Source organism: Tyto alba, unplaced genomic scaffold, assembly GCF_018691265.1.
Source record: "Tyto alba isolate M040663 unplaced genomic scaffold, T.alba_DEE_v4.0 Super-Scaffold_12, whole genome shotgun sequence".
In the NCBI taxonomy this organism is placed as follows: Eukaryota; Metazoa; Chordata; class Aves; order Strigiformes; family Tytonidae; genus Tyto; species Tyto alba.
The window spans coordinates 1,591,968-1,613,996 of NW_024881274.1; the positions used below are offsets into that span (position 1 = coordinate 1,591,968).

At 61.2% G+C, this 22,029-nt stretch overlaps 2 protein-coding genes across 2 annotated transcripts; both read right to left on the minus strand.

Annotated features, from left to right (window-relative positions):
- Nucleotides 1-390: 390 nt before the first annotated feature.
- LOC104360538 (glial fibrillary acidic protein) lies at nt 391-5,540 on the minus strand. Its single transcript, XM_042787520.1, has 9 exons — nt 5,002-5,540; nt 4,370-4,430; nt 3,735-3,830; nt 3,488-3,649; nt 2,412-2,537; nt 1,976-2,196; nt 1,725-1,768; nt 971-1,056; nt 391-660 (listed from the first exon to the last, which is right to left on the minus strand). Exons 1-9 carry the CDS (start codon nt 5,466-5,468, stop codon nt 619-621), a joined length of 1,305 nt encoding a protein of 434 aa, XP_042643454.1. The 5' UTR covers nt 5,469-5,540; the 3' UTR covers nt 391-618.
- Nucleotides 5,541-9,567: 4,027 nt separating this feature from the next.
- Nucleotides 9,568-22,017, minus strand: KIF18B (kinesin family member 18B). Its single transcript, XM_042787367.1, has 16 exons — nt 21,986-22,017; nt 21,120-21,520; nt 18,213-18,367; nt 17,634-17,738; nt 17,274-17,384; nt 15,594-15,791; nt 15,208-15,384; nt 14,729-14,803; nt 14,497-14,609; nt 14,075-14,195; nt 13,710-13,825; nt 12,745-12,959; nt 11,450-11,993; nt 10,575-10,670; nt 10,349-10,440; nt 9,568-10,018 (listed from the first exon to the last, which is right to left on the minus strand). The coding sequence occupies exons 2-16, from the start codon at nt 21,517-21,519 to the stop codon at nt 9,915-9,917; spliced, it is 2,622 nt and encodes an 873-aa protein (XP_042643301.1). The 5' UTR covers nt 21,520; nt 21,986-22,017; the 3' UTR covers nt 9,568-9,914.
- Nucleotides 22,018-22,029: the final 12 nt, after the last annotated feature.

A 22,029-nucleotide genomic window follows, 5' to 3' on the forward strand; every position in this document is an offset into this window, starting at 1 on the left:
CACCATCCTGCCCTTCCTCCTGCCCGTGCTTCTTGGCTAAACCCACCCAATGCCTGGTGACAGGGTACCAGCGGGTACCTCGCACCCTGCAGCCCCCACCCCAGGCTGCTCAAGGCCTGGGTGCACTGGGGAGATTCAGGGTGGCCTCCCAGACCAGAGAGAGGGCAGCAAGGTGGGATGCAGGGAGAAATGCTCTTGGCACCATCGTCTTGTCTGAGCAGGGCATGGAAACAGGACGGACTCTCTCCCTGGGCAGTGGTAAGCTGGAACCCCAGAGCGAGCGCAGGCACGGCCCCAGAGCCACCGGCCCCGCCGTGCCGTGGGAACGTGGCAGCACCCCAGTTCTGCCCAGCACCGCCCCCCCCGGGTACTGCCCCCCCCCCCCCCCAGCACCTGGTCGGACGACTGCTCTGCTGGCAGCCAGCCCCGAACAGGGTGTCAGCGGGGTCCCCGGGGTGATGTGGGAGAGGCGAGGGGTGGGTGGGAGGGAGATGACCCCCGCTGAAGCACCTCCAGCTCCCGCCGCGACCTGTGCCCGGCCGCAGGGCTCCCTCGCAGCATCGGACGGGACCTACGGAACTACAGCTACAAGCGTGCGGCTGCTGCGGCTCGCCCGCCCTACGCCACCTCCTTGTGCTCCTGCTTGGACTCCTTGATCACCTGAAGGCAGAGGGAGAGGGACCGTCACCCCAGGGCTGGGCTTTCCTCCCCAGCTGAGCCTGCCTGGGGTCTGAACCGCCTTGGGGACAGGGATGGGGATGGTTTTCTCTATGAGCTGCCAGGCTCAGCTCCACCCGGGTCCAGAGCCAGTCCCTGCCGTGCTCTCGGGGCACTGGGATCACTGGCTCCCTGCCTGGGCTGCTCCTGGGGGCTGAGGGATGGTGGCCCCATGTGCATGATGAGTGACCCCTGGGGACACCCCTGGGGAGGCGGGGAGGCAGCGTGGCTGGCACAGATAAGGACTTCCCACCTCTCCATCTCTGGTCTCCACAGTTTTGATCACGATGCTCCTCTTCACATGGGCTTCTGACAGGGATTTAGTGTCCAGGCTGGTCTCTAGGGGACATGGGCAGGACATGGCGGTGACCCGCTGCCCGGGGTATGGCTCCTCCAGCCCCACTCAAGTGGAGGGGCTCAAAGGGAACAGGGTGAGCTGGAAAACCTTGAACCATGGGAGACAGTGGCCCTGGGGACACCATCAGCCTCAGGGACATGGTCGGCCTTGGGATGTAGTTGGTGACATTCATGGCCTTGGACATGTGGCTGGCTTTGGAAAGTGATTAGCACAGGGACACGGTTGGCACTGTGGACATGATTGGCCTTGGGGATGTGGTTGGCCGTGGGGACAGGGGTGGATTTGGGATGTGATTAGGCTTGGGGACAGGGCTGTCCTTGGGGACACAACTGGTATTGGGAATGTCATTGGCCTTGGGATGTGATCGGCGCTGGGGACATAGTGATGTGGTCGATCAGCCTTAGAGACATCACTGGCCTTGGGGACATGCTTGGTTTTGGGGATGTGGCCATGGCCACACTTCTCCCCCCATCTTGGGAGAACCCAGGGGTCCTGTCCTGGTTCCTTGAGATTTGAAGGAAAACCCCCTGGTCCCTCTGGATGTGGCAAGGATGACTGAGACAGCATCTCCTCCCACTGAGCCCCCAGAAGCTGCTGCTGCTTGTGGCACCATCCCAGCCCCCCACCCCACGCGTGGCCACAGCCTCACCTCGGATCTGCAGGTTGGAGAAGCTCTGCATGGGGATGGTGATCCTGCAGGAGCGATGAGGGGTGTTGGGAAGAGCACTGAGGTCCTGCCACCCCCCTGCACACCCGCTCAGCCCTGCCCAGGGCTGGGGCAGGAGGGCTGGAGGATGGTCACCAAGCAGGTTGGACACCCCAGAGGGACCACAAGGACGTGGGGATGGTTTGGGACACAGGCGGGGAGGGGGCAGGATGGAGCCCCTGCTCTGCCATCACCTGCTCTCCTCGCCCTCCAGCAGCTTGCGGTACGTGGCGATCTCAATGTCGAGGGCCAGCTTGACTTTGAGCAGATCCTGGTACTCCTGGAGGTGCCGGGCCATCTCCTCCTTGAGGCTGCGGATGTCCTCCTCCAGCCGCACCACCGTGTCCTGGTAGCCGGCCGTCTCCAGGGCGTAGCGCTCCTCCAGCTCCCGCAGCTGCCTCTCCAGGGACTCGTTCTGGGGGACCACGAGGGGACGTGACACCCTCCAGGGCCACCTTCTCCCAGGAGCTAAGGGCTCTCCACGGTGCCCATCCATCTCCCATCCTTGGGGACTAGCCATTCCCCCAGCATTGGGTGCTGGTCCCCAGTGCTGTGCCAGGGAACCTCGTGGGGGTGGCAGCTCCCTGAGGCCGTGTTCCCCCCTCCTTGCACCCCACGGCCATCACCTACCGAACCCCGCAGAGCCTCCAGGTCGCAGGTGAGGGCCTGGAGCTGGCGCCGGTACTCGTTGGCCTCCTGCTTGGCAGCACGTAGGGCTTCCGCGTGCCGGGCGGCTGCGTCCGTCAGGTCTGCAAACTTGGTGGTGGGGGACACACACACACACATGCCACAGGATGGGACCACGTGGCGTGGATGTGTCCCGGTGGCACACGGCGTGGGGACGTGCCCCTGCTCTGCTCCACAGGAGGGACGTGGCCCCAGTAGCACGTGGCATGGAGAAACGTCCCTGACCCTGCAGGGTGGTGGGACGGCGCACACGGGATGTGTCCCCGGTTCCGTGTGTCACTGGGGACGTGTCCCTGCTCCCATGGCAGGAGGGGACAGTGCTCCTGGGACATGCACTTGGTGTGGCAGTGGGGACATGTCCCCGTTCCTGCAGCAGGCAGGGACACATGGGACATCCCCAAAGGCGCTTGCCCTGGGGACATCCCAACTCCCCTGGGAGGGCTGTGGCCCCAGCAGCGCGTGTCGTGGGGACACATCCCTGCTCCCACAGAGGAAGGGATGTGCCCCCCACAGCACATGGTGCTGGGGACATGTCCCTGCTCTCGGTGGAAGGGACAATGAGCATGGGGCATGTGTCTGATGGCACGTGTCATGGAGGCATGTCCCTGCTCCCTTGAGGTGATGGGACAGTGGACCTGGGACACATCCCTGATGGCAGGTGATGTTGGGGACATGCCCCTGCTTTGCAGGGGGGAGGGATGTTGCCTTTGGAGGCCAAGGGGGACATGTCCCTGCCCCTGTGGGGCGGTGCACGTGGGCCACGTCACTGTGAACACAACTCCTTAAGGACTGTGCCTACATGGCTCACCACGGGGGACACATCCCCGCTCCCGACAGGGACCAAACCAGGACACGGGGCACGAGCAGGGACAGAGGGGATCCCAAATGGCAGGCACCACCACCAGGCAGAGCCACCCAACCCTGGGGTGGTCAACCCCAGCCCCGAGAAGGTGACACACCCCAGGAGGGGACAGCCAGGCCACCCCCCCCCGCTGGGTGACCAGCCCCCCCACACACACCTTGGACTTGTACCACTCCTCGGTCTCCTGGACGTTGCTGGCGGCCACGGCCTCGTACTGGCTGCGGATGTCGCGCAGGGCGGCCGTCAGGTCGGGTTTGCTCGCGTCCACCTCGACGTGCACCCGCTGCCGGGCCAGCTGCTCCTGCAGCTCCCGCAGCTCCTGGGGGGACAGCGGGGGTCAGCCTGGCCCCCCCCCCCCTTTCAGCCCCAGGGCCACCCCCCCCCAGCCCCCCGAGTGGGGTTACCTCCTCGTGGACCTTGCGGAGGAAGGCGATCTCGTCCTGCAGTGTCCCCACCCGCCGCTCCAGGTCCAGGCGAGCCAAGGCGGCGGCATCCACGTCCTGCCACCACGGGGGGACAGGAGGGACTGTCCCCAGGGTTGGCCACCCAGGCCCGCTCACCCCTGCGCTGCCTGGCCTTGCCTGTTCCTGCCCGTCCCTGCCTCTTTCTGCTCAGCTCTGCCCCATTCTGCCCGTCAAAACGTACCCCAGTCCCTCACTGCCAGCCCCTGCCCATCCCTGCTCCATCCCTGCCCATCCCTGCGTGTCCCTGCCCACCCCTGCTCCATCCCTGACCATCCTTGACCATCCCTGTGTGTCCCTGCTCCATCCCTGCGTGTCCCTGCCTGTTCCTGCCCATTCCTGCCCATCCCTGCTCCATCCTTTCTCATCCCTGCCTGTTCCTGCCCATTCCTGCTCCATCCCTGTGTGTCCCTGCCTGTTCCTGCCCATCCCTCTCCATCCTTTCCCATCCCTGCCCATCCCGACCCATTCCTGCTCCATCCCCGCCCATCCCTGCCTGTCCCCATGGGAGGCCAAGGTGGGGGCTGAGCCCCTGGGGTGCAGGATGGGGGGACTCAGGATCCAGCCCCTGCCCTCACCTGCCTGTAGGCAGCCAGGTTGCTCTCGGCCTCCAGCCGCAGGGTCACCTCGTCCTGCAGCCTGTGCCAGAGCAGAGGCGCCGTTACTCGTTCGGCGCCGTTACTCATTAGGCACCGCTACTCATTAGGCACCGTGCTCGTTACTCAGCCATCCCACACCCCCCGCCACCGTCCCACGCGGCTCCCAGGGCTCACCCCAGTCCCTCTGTTGCCACCCATGTCCCCGTCACCACCCTGGTGCCCGGCACTGCGTAGTCCCCCGGGTCACCCCGGTCCTGCTGGCCACACGGGTCTCTGTCGCGGTGCCCACCCCGATAGCTGGGGACATCCCAGTCCCCATCCTGGTCCCAGGGCTCACCCTGGTCCTTGCCACCACCCTGGTCCCTAGGACAACCCTGATCACCATCCTGGTGGCCATCCTGGTCCCAGTAACCACTCTGGTCCTCATAGTCACCCTGACGCCCATCCCAGTGGCCATTCTCAGTCCTATCTTGGTGGCCACCTTGGTCCCCGGGGCCACCCTGCTTCTGGTGGGCCACCTTGGTTTCATCACCACCCCGGTCCCCGTCATCTCCCTGGTCATGGTGGCCACCTTGCTCCCCGGGACTACCCCAAGCAGGGCAGCACTTTACTTCTGCTGGAGGCTGCCGAGGTCCTCGGCGAGGTTCTCCTTCTCGATCTCCAGACGGGCCTTGGCGGTGGCCAACTGCTCCACGTGGCACCGCAGGTCACGCAGCTCCTCCTGGTAGACGTCGGCCAGACGCGAGGGCTCCTGGTCCCGCGCCTGGTTCAGCTCCACCACCAGCACCTTGTTCTGCTGCTCCAGGAGCCGGACCTTCTCGATGTAGCTGGCGAAGCGATCGTTGAGCTCCATCATCTCCACCTTCTCGTTGGTGCGTGTCTCCCTGAACTCCGAGTTGAGCGCCGCGGCCAGCGAGAAGTCCATCTTGCCCAAGCCCAGGCGGGCACCCGTGCGGGGAGCCAGCTGGGTGCTGCGGGGGGCCCGGGCCCGGCCTGGGGGGCTGGTGGGAAGCACCCGGTACACCAGGGTGGCGGGGCCGAAGCGGCGGCCGTAGGAGGACAGCCGCTGGCTCTCCATGCCCAAGGGGTGGGCGTGATGTGCCCGGCCCGGGGGTTTTATGGAGCCCGGGGGCCCCCGGCCCCGCCGGCCACTCCAGCACTGGCCGCTGGCCAGGGAGCCAGAGGGCCGGCACAAAAACCGGCCTTTGTGGCGCCCGGCGGGGGCGGATGCGCCCTGGCACCCAGCCCGGGCGCCACGGCACAGCCCCCTGCCCCCCCACCGCTGCCCCCCCCACCCCGCGGGCACTGCCGGGGGGGGGGGGGGCCCACGGGCACCCGTGGGGTGGGTGGGGGCTGGGTGAAAGGCTGGGTGCAATGTGGGTGCCACAGAGGTGATGGGTGCAACGTTGCAGGGCACCACGGGTGGGTGCTGGGTGCGATGCTGTGGGGGCCCCACAGGTGCTGGGTAAAACGCCACAGGGTGCTGTGGGTGCTGGGTACAATGCCACAAGGTGCTGTGGGTGCTGGGTGCGGTGCCGTGGGGTCCCCATGGGTGCTGGGTACAACGCCACAGGGTGCTGTGGGTGCTGGATGTGATGCTGTGGGGTCCCCATGGGTGCTGGGTACAATGCCACAGGGTGCTGTGGGTGCTGGATATGATGCTGTGGGGTCCCCATGGGTGCTGGGTACAATGCCACAGGGTGCTGTGGGTGCTGGATATGATGCTGTGGGGTCCCCATGGGTGCTGGGTACAATGCCACAAGGTGCTGTGGGTGCTGGGTGCGGTGCTGTGGGGTCCCCACAGGTGCTGGGTACAACGCCACAGGGTGCTGTGGGTGCTGGGTACAATGCCACAGGGTGCTGTGGGTGCTGGGTACAATGCCACAAGGTGCTGTGGGTGCTGGGTGCAGTGCCATGGGGTCCCCATGGGTGCTGGGTACAACGCCACAGGGTGCTGTGGGTGCTGGGTGCGGTGCCGTGGGGTCCCCATGGGTGCTGGGTACAACGCCACAGGGTGCTGTGGGTGCTGGGTGCGGTGCCGTGGGGTCCCCATGGGTGCTCAATACAACACCACAGTGTGCTGTGGGTGCTGGATGTGATGCTGTGGGGTCCCCATGGGTGCTGGGTACAATGCCACAGGGTGCTGTGGGTGCTGAGCGTGATGCTGTGGGGTCCCCATGGGTGCTGGGTACAATACCACAGGGTGCTGTAGGTGCTGGGTACAATGCCACAAGGTGCTGTGGGTGCTGGGTGCCATGCCGTGGGGCGCCCATAGATGCTGGGTACAACGCCACAGTGTGCTGTAGGTGCTGGGTGCGGTGCCGTGGGGTCCCCACGGGTGCTGGGTACAACACCACAGGGTGCTGTGGGTGCTGGGTGCAGTGCCGTGGGGTCCCCACGTGTGCTGGGTGCGAGGCTGGGTGCCTGGTCCCAGGGTCCCTGCTGCAAGGGCTGCACCCCCACCCCGGGGATCCGGCCCCACGACACCCTTGGGGTGCTCAGGGCAGAGGCGCACGGGGCAGGCGGGGGTGTGCGTGTGCACGGCCACCCCCTGTGCACGCCTGCATGTGTGTGCACACCCCCTGCCACGTGCACACCCCCCGTGCACACACACACACACGTGTGATACATGTGCACCCACCCCAGGCACGCTGCTGGGATGGATCTGTGTGTGCACACGCCCCCGCACGCACACCGCCCCATGCACACAGCTGGAAAGTGGCACCTACACACACGCATGTGCACACCCACACACATGAACATCCACGGCCACACGTGTACATCCGCACGTGCGTGCACACATACACCTAGAGATGCACATGCGTGTCTCTACCCGTGCCCACACATGTGCACGCGCACGTCCATCTGTCCACGCCCATGTGCACACACACTCCACGTGCAAGGCCTACCCTTGCACGCACACGTGTACGCACGTGGTGTGCACAGGGGCACACGTGTGCTGCTTTCCCCAAACACGTGTGCACACGCCCAGCTACCCTTCCACGTACACACAACACGCACGTGCACACACGTCCACACGTGTGCACACACACATGTTCACACACAGGGCGCCCTTGTGCTCACACGCTCACGCTCCCCGTGTCGGACGAGCAGCTCAGCCCCACCAGCACAGCCCCGTCTCCCCAGTGGGCCGAGGCACTTTGCGGGCAGGCTGGCAGCGCAGGCAGGCTGCTAATTAAGGCAGGCTGCTAATTAAGTGGCTGACGCCTCCAAAGTCCTTTCCACCCCACTGGGTCTGTAAAAGCGCTGGCTGGTCGCTGCTGGAGCCTGGCTGGGGCTCAGGACACCGGGTTCCCCCTTCCCAGCTCCGGAGGGGCCTGATCCTGCCACAACCTCCGTGGCGTGTGCGTGGACACGTCACCAGTCACACGTGCACTGAGTTTGGGGGGGTCTTTTGCCCTGCGCTGGCCCACAGAGGGGGTGGGAGGGGGGAGCGAGGGCAGGGACCCCTCCCCGGGTGGGGACCGGGTGCCAGGGGCTTTCCCCAGGCGGCTGAAAGGGGCTTTTGTGTGGGGCCGGAGCCGGTGCTGGCCGGCACAGCCGTGGGGTGGCTTTGTGCCAGGGCACCGCGCTGCCGGGAAACACGGGGGGGGGGAACGGATCCAGGGGCGGTGGTGACGGGCACGGGGCCACTGCCAGCCCTGTCCCCTCTGAGCCACAAACTGGGGCACGGCCAGGCCCTGGGGGCAGCCCGAGCAGGGGCCGGGGATGTTTTGGGGACACAGGGACTCGTGATGGCATTGGGGCGGGTGGCTGGAGAGGTGGCTGGGATGAAGCTGGGTGAGGGGGGTGTTGACCCTGGGGTGCTGGTGGGAACGGTGTGGGGACAGGGCTGGGGACAGGGCTCGCTGGCTGGCAGCTAGGTGGCAGCCGATGGCCGGGAAAGGCTCCCTGCCCGCTCTGGGACAGGACACGTGGCCATGGGCCACTGCCACCAGCGCTGGGCCACCGCCAGCAGCCAGTCAGAAAGGGTAGTGGCAATGGCTGTGGCCCCACGGGTGCAATCTGTGGGGACCCAGAGCCAGGGAAGGGTCACACTGGTGGGACTGGTAGCACTGGGGCAGGGCTCAAAGACAACCTCTTGCTCCCACATCCTCCTTTAGTCCCCCCAAGCTCCTTGTCCCCAGCCAGCCCCGTGTCCCCCCAGCTGTGGTGTCACCAGCAACGGGCAGGGGGGTTGCCCACAAAACCACTTGGTTTGGGGCACCTGCGTTACCCAGCCTGCCAGAACAGCGCCAGCCCCGGGGACACGTGCTGTGTGACAGCCCATGGTGACAGGGGACCTCCAGCCCTAGAGACTTTAAGTCCCCTGGTGTGCACAGCCTTGGGGGGTGGGGAGGGGCTGCAGGGTCCTGCACGAGCCCCCGCGCCGCTCCCCAAAGATTTATTTTCTCCCAGCTCCTACGCAGCCGGGATCAAAGCACGGAAAGCTGTCACTCCCGGAGGCTGCGGGCAGGCAGAGCTGGGCTCTCCCCCTCCCTGGCCCCCCTCTTAATGAGGCGAACGAACTGGGAGCAGGCTGGAAGTTTTAATTAGAAGCTTCCAGCCTCTGAGAAGACAAGGGCGAGATCAGCCACCGCCAAGCAGGAAAGTAGGGCAGGAGGAGCCGGTGACCCCGGTCCCCCCGGGACAGCAGTGTGCCTGGTGCTGGGTCCTGCCACCCTTGGTCACCTCTGAGGGTGGCTACGAGGAGCTAGAGCAGGTGGCCAGATGTGCCCAGGCCTGGCAGGAAAGGGGGTGATGGGGGTGTCAGGGGACAGGTGGGTACCCAGGTAGGGATGCCCCAGGACCAGGGCTTTGCAGGCAGCTGAAGTGAAGATCCCAGGGGGACAAGGAGGCAGGGGCGGCAGGGAGGGGGAGTTAGCAGGGGGGAAACAGCCCAGAAACACTTTTCCCCCGTCGCTACGGAAAGGGGCAGGAGCTGGGAAGGCAGGCAGCCTCCACCCTCCCCCCGCCTGCACTCCGGGACATCCAGCAAGCAGCCCAGCCCCCCCAGGCCCAGCCAAGGGGATGGGAGATGGGGGAAGCCAAGGCAGAGCCCACCCCCACGAGCAAGGGCCTTTTCCAGGCCCGCTCAGACAGGAGCTGCTACCCCATCCCAGCTCCCTGCGCGAGGGGGAGGCGAGAAGGAACAGCCGCATGTCTCCCCTCAGCCCTCTGGTTTGAAACGAAAAGATTTATTAAAAGCGCGTGTTATTTCTTAGCATCACCCATCTGTTAGCACTCGACACCCCGGCGCAGATTAGAGAGGGGCTGAGAGGGAACAACAATAATCCATCTGCTGCAAAAATACACAGGGCTGCGCCGAGGGGGAGAAACACGCAACGGGGGACATAACTGGGACCCTGGACAGGAGGTGACTGGGGGTGAATTCAGAGGTACAAGAAGGGCTTGGGGGGAGCGTTGTGGGGCTGCAGGAAGGTTGGGAGAGGGTTAACGAGAGGAAGGGGGAAGTTTGGCACCTGGGTTTGAACAGTGGGAGGGACGGTGGATGGAGCAGCCATCAGCATAAGAGCTTCATTGGCTGGGGGGTGGGAGCAGAGGGGGCGCTGGCAAGTGCTGTGAGATCTTTGGAGGTCCTCTTGCTGCCCTTCGGGCGTTCTGAGGCTGGGAAAAGAAGTGGATGAGGCAGCTCCTGGGCAAAAGCAGCAAACCCAGGTCCCCTCCTGACAGAGACCCAGGCACTGCAAGCCCCCTCTCTACGCACCCACCACCCTCCCCCGAGGCTGTGGCTGCAGCCAGGAAGCAGCAAACCCCAAACAGCACCTTCCACCAGCACCAAGCATCCCAGTTCCAGGTATTTTCCCTGCCTGAACTGAAATGGGGCTGGGCACAAGGCCAGTTTGGTGCCTGTCCCGCGGCAGGGATCACTCCTGCAGCCCACGGTGCTGTGGGAAGGGGTTTCCCCGGGTGCCTGTCTGGGTGCAGAGGGCTCACCTGAGGCGCGGGAGGGCTGCGCAGACCTCGGGGTTCTGCTCGGGACCTGGGTGATGTGGCTCTGGAGCCTGCCCAGGGTGGAGAAAGAGGTGCTGTGAAAGAGAAAGGGGCTGTTTTAAACCCGCCGTGTCCCCAGGTGTCCCGGGTGAGGGGGAGCTGGCGCAGGCAGGGACGGGCAGGAGCTGCCAGCCCTCGCTGCCTGCGCAGGGCACGGCGCCTGTCTCACCTCTCCGCTCGCTTCCGCTTCTGCGCAGACAGTTTGGAGGTCGAGGAGGGTTTGGGGATGGAGGAACCCCTCACGGCAAACGCCGGGATGCAGGATCTGCAGCCAAGGAAAAGGGAGTTAGTGCCAGGGCCAAATCCTCCCCGCCTGCTCTCATGAGGCTGGGGGACAACCAGGCCAGCACCATCCATCCACAGGGAAGAGAAGTCACAAGAAACCTGCCTGGTTCTGTAGGGGAAAATGTTTCAAACAGGGATAAATCCTCAGATCTGTGCAGGAGGTGGCAGCTGCCCAGGTACTGCTGCTCCCTAAGGTGGTTAGGCTATTCCCCTGTACCTCAGTTTCCTCAGTTACACCCTATAGGAACTACTTCCTATAGCTATAGGAGGTAGGGAGGCCTAGGGGTGTGTTTTGTATTACCAAGGGCATGCTGATCTCTTTTTTTGTATGGTCTCACAAATGCATGCAGCTCTAAAAGCTAGAGCTTCTTTGAAGCACCAGCAATAAATAAAATAACACCCTGAAAAACCCCACACTGCACAGTCCCAACCCTCACTCCAACCTCTCTGGGAGGAGGGATGATGCCCCACCTGCTTCTCAACCAGCACTTGTGGCTCCAGAAGCCATCTGGAGGATGCTCCTCCATGTCCAAAGGGAAAAAGAGAAGGAGAAAGATTTTCTTGGAATGCTTTTTATATCTTAAGCAAGAGATTCACACAAGAGCTCAGCCCACTGGCTGCCTGTCCACAGGCTGAGTGTCTTCTGCCCAGTCCCTCCTCTTAGAGCTGCAGTGATTCACAAAGGATTCACCCAGACAGCAAGACCACAGAGCAGGGTAACTCCAAAAACACGGTTAACCCACCCAGGACAGCACTTACTTGGGCACGAAGGGGCCGTCCTGCTTGTTTAGGAGGCCCTGGACATTGTCCCAGATAGACAACTCAGGCAGGCTGAAGGCAGCTGGCTCGGCCACGTTGGGTAAAGCACTGTCCTCACAGATCTCAAAAGTCACATTCAGGTCGTGGACAGGCACGACGGGCAGGGGGCAGTGGTTTTGGGCAGCCGACATCGCCAGGGGCACGCGGCTTTTGGTGGCTGTCAGCGGGCAGTTTTTAGGGGTGAAAGACGATGGCACCAGGGAGACGGGGCGTGGCTGGGCTGCTGCTTTGAGACAGGGCACGCCTGGGCTCTGCGCTGCCCTGGGAGTCTCTGCTTCTTTCCCACGTCTCTGCTGGCATTTCATCTGCTGTTTGAGGCTGCGGGGAGTTCCCGGTTGGGAAGGGCTGTTCATCTCAGTCTTCCTCCTCTTCTTAATCGGGCTGAGAGCCGTCAGGGTGGGATCGGAGAGCAGAGTGAGCTGCTGCAAGCATTGCGGCGTGGCGTCCGTCACAGGGGTGCTGGGCACGGCGACAGACTCCTCGGCTAAAGGAACAGAGAAGAAACAGTCAGCTCCTCGTCTGCAGTTCCCAGACACCCCCAAACCCTGGGGCATCCCCCTCTGCCCCCCATCCCAGCTCAGCGGAGATCTGCCCAGCAAGCCCTACAGCAGCCAGCGGGGTGTTTCCATCGAACTGTGTTAAACCAAGAAGGAAAGAGCCAGCACAAATAATCCCCCGCCTTGCCAGCCTAAAGGCATCAGACTGGTCCCAAGGCAAGCACCCCACGGCAATGCACGGTCTGTCCCCAGAAAACAGGGTCTGCAAAGCCCACAAATTCACTCAGTATTGGCACTGAGGATGACGGGGAAGAGCTCAGCCCTGTTCAGACACAGGCTGCTGGCCGGGAGGCTACAGCCAGGCTGACTCGGGAAAATGTGCCATGGAAGAGTAAACAAGACGAGAAAAAATTAGGATCAGAACTGCTGCTTTGGTCTCCGGGAGCAAAAATCTCACTCACGTTTAAGCTGACTTGCACACACATGCTGAGCTCCTCGGAGGCAAGGGCTGCTCGTGGCTCCTGCCGTGCCCCGGGCTGCCGGAGATGCTGGCTAGCCTGCATCGCTCTAACAAAGCGAGGCTGCGGCCGCTCCGGGCATCACCCGCTGGGCGCCACGTCAGGAGAAACTCGTCTCCCTGCCCTGTGCCCACAGCTGGGAGCCCCCCCCCCCGCCAACTCCTCCAGCACACACCAAGACAAAAGTGAGGGGACAGCAGTGACCGTCCCAAATCCTCACCGTCAGAGCCCAGCCGCACCCTCTGGGCGGGGGTGGCCCCGCTGACCTCTGCGGGTCTGGTTGGAGACATGGCTTGCTCCCGGCTTACACCAGCCTCCTGATGGACCAGGCGCTCCAGCTCCTCAAATTCAGAGACCATGTCAGGAGTAAGGAGGTTGGCAGCCTTCAGGAGGGAATACTGCTTTTGGGCAACACTCAGGATGGCAGCTAGGAGCCTGGGGACAGAGAGAGACAGACCCAAGAACCAGTTAGCAGGTGAGTGTGGGGCAGTACATCACCAGTAACAGGCTCAGCACCACCAGCATCACCGCCGAGACACCTCCTCAAGTGGGGCAGAGCTCGTTAGCAGAGTTCTGGGGGACGAGGCGCAAACTTTGATGTTGTGAGATACCGAAGTTATGAAATCTCTTACTGGACAACCTGAGCTGTGAGTTGTGTTCACCTGTTGGTTACAAGGGACCAAACAGCATCCAGATTTTTTTGCTGGGCTTCAGACACTCGTTAGCTCAGCTAGAGGCAGACAGAATCCAGGCACACATCAAGGCCAGCCTCCCTCAAGAGACCTTTCTGAAGAGGTTCATTCTGCCAAGATGCTTGGGGCAGAGACATCAGCAGATGGTGCCATGGGAGCCCTGCCAGGGCAGGACCTGAGGGAGCCGAGGCAAAAGGAAAAACTTCGCAGAGGTAATTTCAGGACTAACAACACACACTTAAGGCTCACACAGTTGCTGTGCCTGGAAACCTTCATGGCTGACATTTCCAGGAGAGATTATCCCATGGGATTAGATCCCCAGCAGCCAAATCCCTTATTTTACAGGGCAAACTGTCATCTGCAAGCAAAGACCTGGTCCCACGTCCTTCTAGACTGTCCTTAGGATGGCTACATGCAACAGGAGGGTGGGCACCCCCTCCTCCACAGGCAAACAAGAGGAAGTGGCACGTGGGGACAACACGAGGACACTCACATCTCTGTCTGGCTGCCGGACAGCCCCTGTAGAAGGCGGCTTGGTTCCTTCGATTCCAACTGGATGTTTGTCTGGTGGGTTGCTCTGGGGCTGCTGGGAGGCATTTCCTCTGGAGCCTGGAGCAATCACCCAAGAGCCCAGGATTAGCCCGTATTTGAGCCGAGTTTGGTCCCCAAACTCCCTGTTAGCTGGGAAGTTGAGGGGTTTTGCTAGTAATCCACAGCCCAGCACATGCTGAGCCAGGACCCCATGGACTGGCCGAGTTCCTGCCCTCTCCCAGTGTACCCCATAAGGGTATTTGAGCCCCCCACCAGGGCCCACTCATCAAGACAAGACATCCCATGCTGCCCACCCCCTTGTCTCACCTCCTCCTCCAATTCCAGCTGCATCTGAACAGGCCATCCAGCTCCCAGCTCCTGCTGCTCTCCATCACTCTCCCTCTGATCATCCAGGGCCAAACAGGTCTTTGGGACAGCTTCTTCCAACCTACAGAAGCCAGAGAAGAAGCCACTGAACCAGAGAAGATCCTCCGGGGAAGCCATCACATTGCCCAAGAAGTTTTGGGATGGATCAACCAAAAGATTAGGCCTTTGCAGCCCAGCTTCGTGCCCTGTGGTCTGTCAGGCTCATAACTACACCCAACCACAGTCAAGATGATGGTGCACGCCCGTAAAGAAGCTCATCTGCTTTCTGATGGACACCTGGGCTCTGACCAGCACTAAAACTCCGGCATGAGGGACACCAGGAGGTCACACCAAGCTCTGTCTCTCCTCCCCACCAGCCTCACCTGGGCAGCCCCACTGGGCTCAAGCAGGGGGGAGCCAGCAGTGCAGGCGCCTGGTTCTGCGATTCCCGGGCAGCGTCCTCGTAGGCACGGAGCTTCGCCCGCAGATCTGCCACCTGAGAGGAGGGATCATCTGTTGCTCAGATGGTCTCATGACCCCCAGGAGCTCAGAGGTCCACATCCCAAGCAAACCACTGCTAAAGACAGAGCCCTCCCCTCCCCACCAGCACCTCACCTCTGCTTTCAGCTGCTCACAGACCACAGCATATTTACTAACGCGGCAGTCAAAGCTGGTCACGTTGCTCTTCAGCTGCAGAGACAGGGACAAGGCAGAGGTTAAAGCAGTGCTGGGACAGCACATACCCCTCTCCTGACGCCGGAGCAGGGCAGCTCCTCAGCCTCCTCCATGCTCCCCAGGGAGACCTGGGGTGGCTGCAGCGGACACGATCTGCACTCAGGGACCTGGTGCCGCAGTCACAAGCCTTTTTAGGTTCTAGGCTGAGGAGCTTTAGAAGACATCTGGGCACACACTGTCTGCAGCTTCACCAGCTGCTTTCTGCCAAGCAGCACCCCCAGGGCTGGCAAGCTCAAGCTGGTTAAGGGAGGAACCCACTAATCTACCCCACCATGCGCCAGACGCCTTCCCACGCCCCACCCCCAGCAGCTCCCAAGCACACAGCAGATCACGGCCGCAACGCAGTGCGAGATCCTCACCGACAGCTTGATCTCCTTGGCCCGGCTGGCGTACTTGAGCGTGTTGTAGGTGTCCTCGTAGGCCAGGACGGAGGGACTCACGGCAGCGATCATGACGGTGCGGCAGTTGCCGCCAATGGCGTCCTTCAGCAAGCGTGTGAGCTTGCTGTCCCGGTACGGGATGTGGGTTTTCTTGCTCTGTACCAAGAGATCAAGGGTCTGCTCAGCTTTTGGCCCTTGGGTGCTCAGCTCCAAATCCTGCGTTGCAAGGGGACGGCCACACTCATCCCACGGCACCTCTCAGAGCCCAGCCCAGGCTGCCGTCCTCACCACGTCAGCAGAACCATCGCTCGAGGACACCACTCCCATTCACCCACCCCAGAGGGGCCGCGTCAGAACAGCGTTACCTTTGCATCAGCTAACGCGTTGATGACATTGATGAGGGCCAGCAGCGAGCGGTTGATGTTGGCACCCTCCCGGAGCCGCTCTCCCTTGGTGTTGGTGACTGAAGCTCGCTCCGAGCCTGCCAAGTCGATCAAGCTCATCTTGGCCACTTGCAGTTCCCCAGTGAGGCTGCCAGTGCAGTCCTGCTGCTTCACGTAGATCTGCAAGGACAGAGATCGGTGAGGTTGCAGCTCAACAAGGCACGTGGGTTGCTGGTTGGAGCCAGCATCACCAGTTTCAATGTTTATAAAAGGATGGCGAAGTGGATCATGCAGGTTGTGAGATTGAGCAGGAAGAAAAGAGGAGCCCAGCATGCTAAGGCAAACCAAAAACTCAGCAATGACATGAGTAGCAAAGCCAAGGAAGGGATCCCACAAGAAGTGACAGAGCCACAGAAAATAATCAGCATCTCCTATACTTGGTGAGTGAGCAAGGTACAGCTGGCCAGGTCCCTGAAGGGCAACACACCAACCCAGAGCCCTGATGTGACCTGGGAAGTGCTCATGCACAGTGGCAGCCCCAGCCCCAACTCCGACTGTGGATTTTGCCAAAAAACTCAGATGCCAATGGGGGCTGCAAGCCCCCAGAAACAGCTTTGCAGTGCCCCCAGGGAGGCATCCAACCAGGGCCTTCAGTGCTGAGCCCAGTTCCCAGGTGGTGAAGAGGGACACAGCCACCGAGACTCACCTGGCAGCATCACTCCATGACTTCCCCTTCTGCATCCCTAAAGATCTCCCAGGAGAAGCAAACGCTTCCCCCGCCGCCCTACAACACCCTCAGCCCCCCCAGAGCATGGACTGGAGGTGCCACAGAGATGCTAGAGGCTGGTAACTGGTCCTGCATTCTCACCAGACCACAGTTTGCCTGCTGGGAGACAGAGCCGGCGGCGGGAAGGGCAGATTTCCAGCACAGCTAATGGATTCACGGCAGGCAGGGATCCAGCACCCACCGACAAGCCCAGCTGGGAAGCCGGCTGGGAAAGCATCCAGACACCTGGACTTCCCCCCTGCAAACAGCAATGGGCAAGGCACCAGGTTCAGACTGAAATTACAGTCAGAGCCCTCTGTCTCCCCACGCAGCCGTGACGGCCCTGCTAATTCGGGGAAGGGCCTGGCTGGAATTGAAATCAACTGGCAGGTTTGCGTAAGACAGCACTGAGAAACCAAGGAGCAAATTTACAGAGTCCCAGGGGAGTGTAATTCCCAGCTCAGGGCCGAGGGGGACACGACAGAGCAGACTGCCTGCCTGTGGCACCTGAGGGGAGGCACAGGCAGGAGCCAGTGGTAACTGGCCCCCTTTGCTCCAAGTCAGGTTTTAGGTACAGCTCCCACAAGCTACATTGACAAGAGTCAAAAGCACAATGTGAAATTTCAGCCCTCAGGACATGTAACACCAAGCTGGGAGCACAGAGCTGTCTGGGAGACGTGGCCACTAGCATGACCAGTGTGGGCTGTCTTGCTGCAGCACTGGCTAGTGGCCTGCCCAGCCCTGTAGCTCTTTTCAGGGCCACAACCACTGATTTTTCCTGTGACACACCAGGAACAGTGACAGGAACTCCAGGATGCCAGTCCTGGCCCAGGCTTGCTTCCTAGCCCCCTTTTTGACAGAACTCCCTGACTGATACTGCAGCCACCAGCCCTCACCTGGAAGATGGCATGCGAGCGGGAGGAGGTGGTGTTGGCATCGGTGGGATGCTGCGTCCGGTTCTTGTTGCCGTTGGCCAACATCTCCAGCAGCTGCTCTGCCGACACGGGCTGGGAGAGAACAGGCAAAGGGCAGGCATCAGCACACCCCGTATGCAAGCAGCGAGACAACCTGACCCCGAGCAGCCACAGCGGCTTAGGCTGAGGCATCCTGTGGATCCTTTCAGCTCAAGGTCACATTTGCTGCCAGCCAGGAGCCGTGCAGATGGCACCCCCATGTCTTCACAGCCCCCGTGTCCCCAGGACAATGCTGGCCTAGGTGCAGCATTGCCCAGACCTTGTGCCCATTTTTATACCCACCTGGTGGCAGGAGAGACCCTGAACCACAACTCCTTTCTCAGGATCCTCCCGGATGGCCAGAGGGCCCTTGGGCTCCAGCAGGTCATAAATCTGTTCGTTGTACACCTGGAGTGGGCAATGCAATGGAAGGCTGAGGTTTGGTTGCCTGGCGGCGAGCAGGGAGAGCGGCTTTGGACCCCAGGGTCACACACAACCCAGCATCTCCCTCAACACCACCTCTGGGACCTCGTTACACTGAGAGCAGCTGACAGTGCTCTAAATGCAGAGGACAGCTCGGGAGGGCTTTGCTGGCCAGTCACTGTGCCGCCGCTTCTCTAAAGCTCTTTCAGCCGGCTCTGTGGGCCACAGCAAAGAAGAGAAAATTCCCCAACTCCAGATGGGAGAAACCAGCAGCACCAGTTCACTAAACTGGGTGGGTGAGCCTGCTCCAGCCAGGCTCTAAGGCTGCCCTGGAGCCATGGATCACAGCTGGCCGTGCAGGGGGTACCCCGAGCGTGGTACTACAGAGTCCAGATCGACCCCAAATCTCAGCAACGGTGACCCAGAGGCAGGAGGGGACACGGCTCGGACGCAGCGTACCTCCTGGTAGGAGACAAGCACTTCACAGCTCTTCTCCTTCCTGGCCTCGATCCTCTTGTACAGCTCCACCATAGTGAGGTACATGATGCCAGGGCTTTTTTCCGAGCCCAGCATGGTGTAGGTTTTTCCTGCTCCTGTCGCGCCGTAGGCGAACACTGGGAGGAGAAAGGGTGGATGGTTGAAACGATCATTAATTAACGTGAGCAGCATAACGTCCACTCCTTGCTGGACAGGAGAGCTTCCCGCAGCAACCCCCGCGGTGGGGGCTGCTTACAGGCTTTGCAGAGACAAGGCAAAGCTAATTACCCTCCGTGCTCGCCATGCTACCCTTCAGTGCAGTTTTTTTTTTGTTTGTTTGTTTGTTTTTTTTTTGTTTTGTTTTTTTTTCCCCCCCTTGTTTCAGCCTCTCTAATTTAGCAGGGACAGAAAAAGTCCCCAAACCATCATGTGCTTAGATGCTCAAGTCACCCCTGAACCTTCCCTTTAAAAAGCTGAGCAGCCCCATTCCCCCACCTCTCATCAGAGGGTGTTCTTCCAGACCTTGAAATTCATCTAATTTCTGTCCCCTCCATCTTTCAACACTCTCTTTGAAGCATCACCAGCAGAGCAGGACACTCTAATCCAGAGAGCCTCAGCCCTTCTCCCCATTAGCAGTGCTCGGTGCTTCGCAACTCTCTCATTTGAGGATCCTGGAGTTATTTTATGCAGATAGAGACACGAGACGTGCCTGCCAGGTGGGCACGGTGACAGAGGCAGCCTTCAGCAGCTCGCAGAGCATGCTGGAGAGCCAGGAATAGCATCCTCTGGTCCCAGTGCCCGGCCCGGCACATGATTAGACAGGAGAGCGGCCGTCTCCCGCTCAGTGTCTGCTTCACAGAAGTGATGTGCTCGTTAAGCCGCTCGTCTGCTGACAGCCTGTGAACGGCATGGGGGTCTGTGGCGGCAGGCGAGGAGCTTTCAGACCCAGCTTTAGAGAGCTGCCAGCCTGGGAGATGCTTGCAAGTGGCATGGCAACCCCCGAAGCACCCCAAAATGCATCTGCTTCACCCCAGATCCCACTCCGAAACCTCAGCATCCTCCCAAAGCTGTGCCCATCACAGCGATTCAGTCTGGGAAGGGATGGCAAAACAAAGGTGCTCTTTGCACCATGGATCCACTTCATTTCTTCCCATCCTTCTCACCCCAGGAAAGTGGAGAGCAAGTGATCCTTGTCCCTTGAGACACCTGGAAAGCGCCTGCCCAGCCTCACTTTCTACCCCAACACCCACCTCCACCTTCTATGTCACATCTCCGAGAGGGCCAAGCGCCATTGCACTCCTCAGTATCACAGGGCCACAGAGCAGCCCAGGCTGCGAGGGACCTGGAGCGATCATCTGGTCTCAGCTCTCATGGGAAAGGGAGCCCGGATGAGATCATCTCACACCCTGTCCAGTGGCATCTTGAACACCTTCATCCATGAGCATGCTACTACATCCCTGGGGAGGCTGTTCCAGTGAGTTTTCTCACTGTAAAAAATGTCTTTCTTATATTGACATGGAACCTCTCCTGGTGCAACATGTACCTCTTGCCCCTTGTCTTCTCCTCATGACCAGAGCACCTCCATCCTCTCTGAAGTTGCCCTTTAGGTACTCAAAAACTGCTGAGGTTCCCTCTGAGTCTTCTCCAGGAAGAAGAGACCCCACTCCTCCAGTCTTTTGTCCTAGGGCAGGTTCTCCAGCCCTTGGATCACCTCCGTGGCCCTCCTTTGGAAACCCTCCACTCTGTCCACGTCATTCCTGACTTGTAGGGACCAGAGCTGGACACAGCACTGGTGGGGATGATCCCATCTCTGCCCAAGCTACAAATACCCCCATGGATGCAGCCCCAGATCCAACTTGCCTTCGCTGCTGCCGTGGTGCACTGCTGACTCCCATTCAGGTCCTTGTCCACCAGGACACCCAGGTCCCTCCAGTGATGCTGCTCCCTAGCCACCCAGATCCCAGTCTGCACTGGGCTCCTGGGTTATCCCATCCCAAGTGCAAAACTTTACACTTGTCTGTGTTAATCTTCACACAGTTCTTGCTTGCCTGCTTTTCCAACCTGGCCACGTCTCTCCCTGCCTGCTCCACAAACCCTCTCCCCCTGGAGCACTGCGTCCAGCTCTGGGGTCCCCAGCACAAGACATGGACCTGTCTGTCCACAGACCTCTGAGGAGGCCACAGAAATGGTCTGAGGGCTGCAACAGCTCTGCTGTGGAGAGAGGCTGAGAGTTGGGGTTGTTCAGCCTGGAGAGGCCCTAGGGAAAACTTACCAAGGCCTTTCAATGTAGATAAAGGGGACTTCTAAGAAAGACAGAGAAGGACTTTTTACCAGGGCCTGTAGTGACAGCACAAGGGGCAGCGGTTTTAAACTGAAAGAGGGCAGGTTTAGATTGTATATAAGCAAGAAATGTTTTACTATAAGAGTGGTGAGGCACTGGAACAGGTTGCTCAGAGGTGGTAGATGCCCCTTCCCTGACAGTGTTCAAGGCCAGGCTGGACAGGGCTTTGAGCAACTTGATTTAGTAAGAGATGTCCCTGCCCATGGCAGGGGGTTGGTTTGGACAATCTTTCAAGGTCCCTTTCAACCCAGACTATTCTGTGACTCTATAAGAGCACTTCATGTTTTGCTTCCCCTCATTTAACTCTTGAGATTAGACATTTCCATGTCAGGATCATCCCCGTCCTGATCACACTTACAATCATCCCAGCCTGGTGCCACCAACAACTTTAAGGCTGTTTGCTTCTGTGTTGCTGTGTTGCATCCCTTCACCTCCCCAGCTGCTTAGGGACTTCCAAAATAAATCCACAGCTCCACTGAGCCCACCCAACCCAGGATCAGATGGGGCAGGAGCTCCTGCAAGGATCAAAGGTGCTTGCCGGGTCTTACCGGAGCAGTTGTAGCCATTGAGGACACTGTCCAACATCTCACAGGTAGTGTGCCGAAACACCTCCTCCTGCGTGGCCTCCTGCCCAAAAACCCGGTCAAAGACAAACTTGAGGTCCTTGCCCTGGTGCTTGGGCCCGCGGGCGGGCAGCACGCTGCTGCGGGAGCCGCTGGGCTCTTCGGGGTTGAAGACAATGACGTGCTGGTCGAGGACGTGCAGGATGGGGTGCGTGGCCCGCTCGCGCTCGCAGGGGGCGGGGGGCCGCACACGGACCATAACAGCCACGCTGCCCTCCTCGGGCGGGGTGCCCAGCGCCATGGGGCCGGGAGGGTGCTGAGACGGAGTCACTTGCTGGCTGGAGGACACGGCTCTGGGCACCAACGTCCAGGAGGCCTCACACATTCTGGGAGGGGGAGGTAAGGGGTCAGCCGGGCCGGGGGGGGGGGGAAACGGTGGAGGAGCCCCACAGCTGGGCAAGGCCTCACACCCTCCCTGTCTTAATCCCTGCCGGTGCCCCTGGAGCTGCCCGTGTAACCCCCCCCACAGCCCTACACCCACAGCCCCCTCCAGCCTCTCTCACAGACCCCCCCTCCACGTCCCTACAGCCTCCTCCCACAGCCCTGCCCACCCCCTCTAGGCCCCCACAGCCCCACCCCATCTCCTTCAGGCCCCTGCTGCCCCTCCCGGCATAACATCCCCTCAGGCTCCTATTCCCCCCCACCCAGGGCCCTTCCTAACGCCCCCACACCGCCACACTGCCGCCTCCCGGGCACTATCCCGCTCCCCCTGCCCTGCTTGCCGCCGCCGCCCCCCCGTACCCGACACCTTCCCCCCGCTCCTGACCCCAACAGGCCCAACGCCCCCTCACCCGCCGCTCCGCTTTCAAACGGCAACACGGGCCCCGCCCTCGCT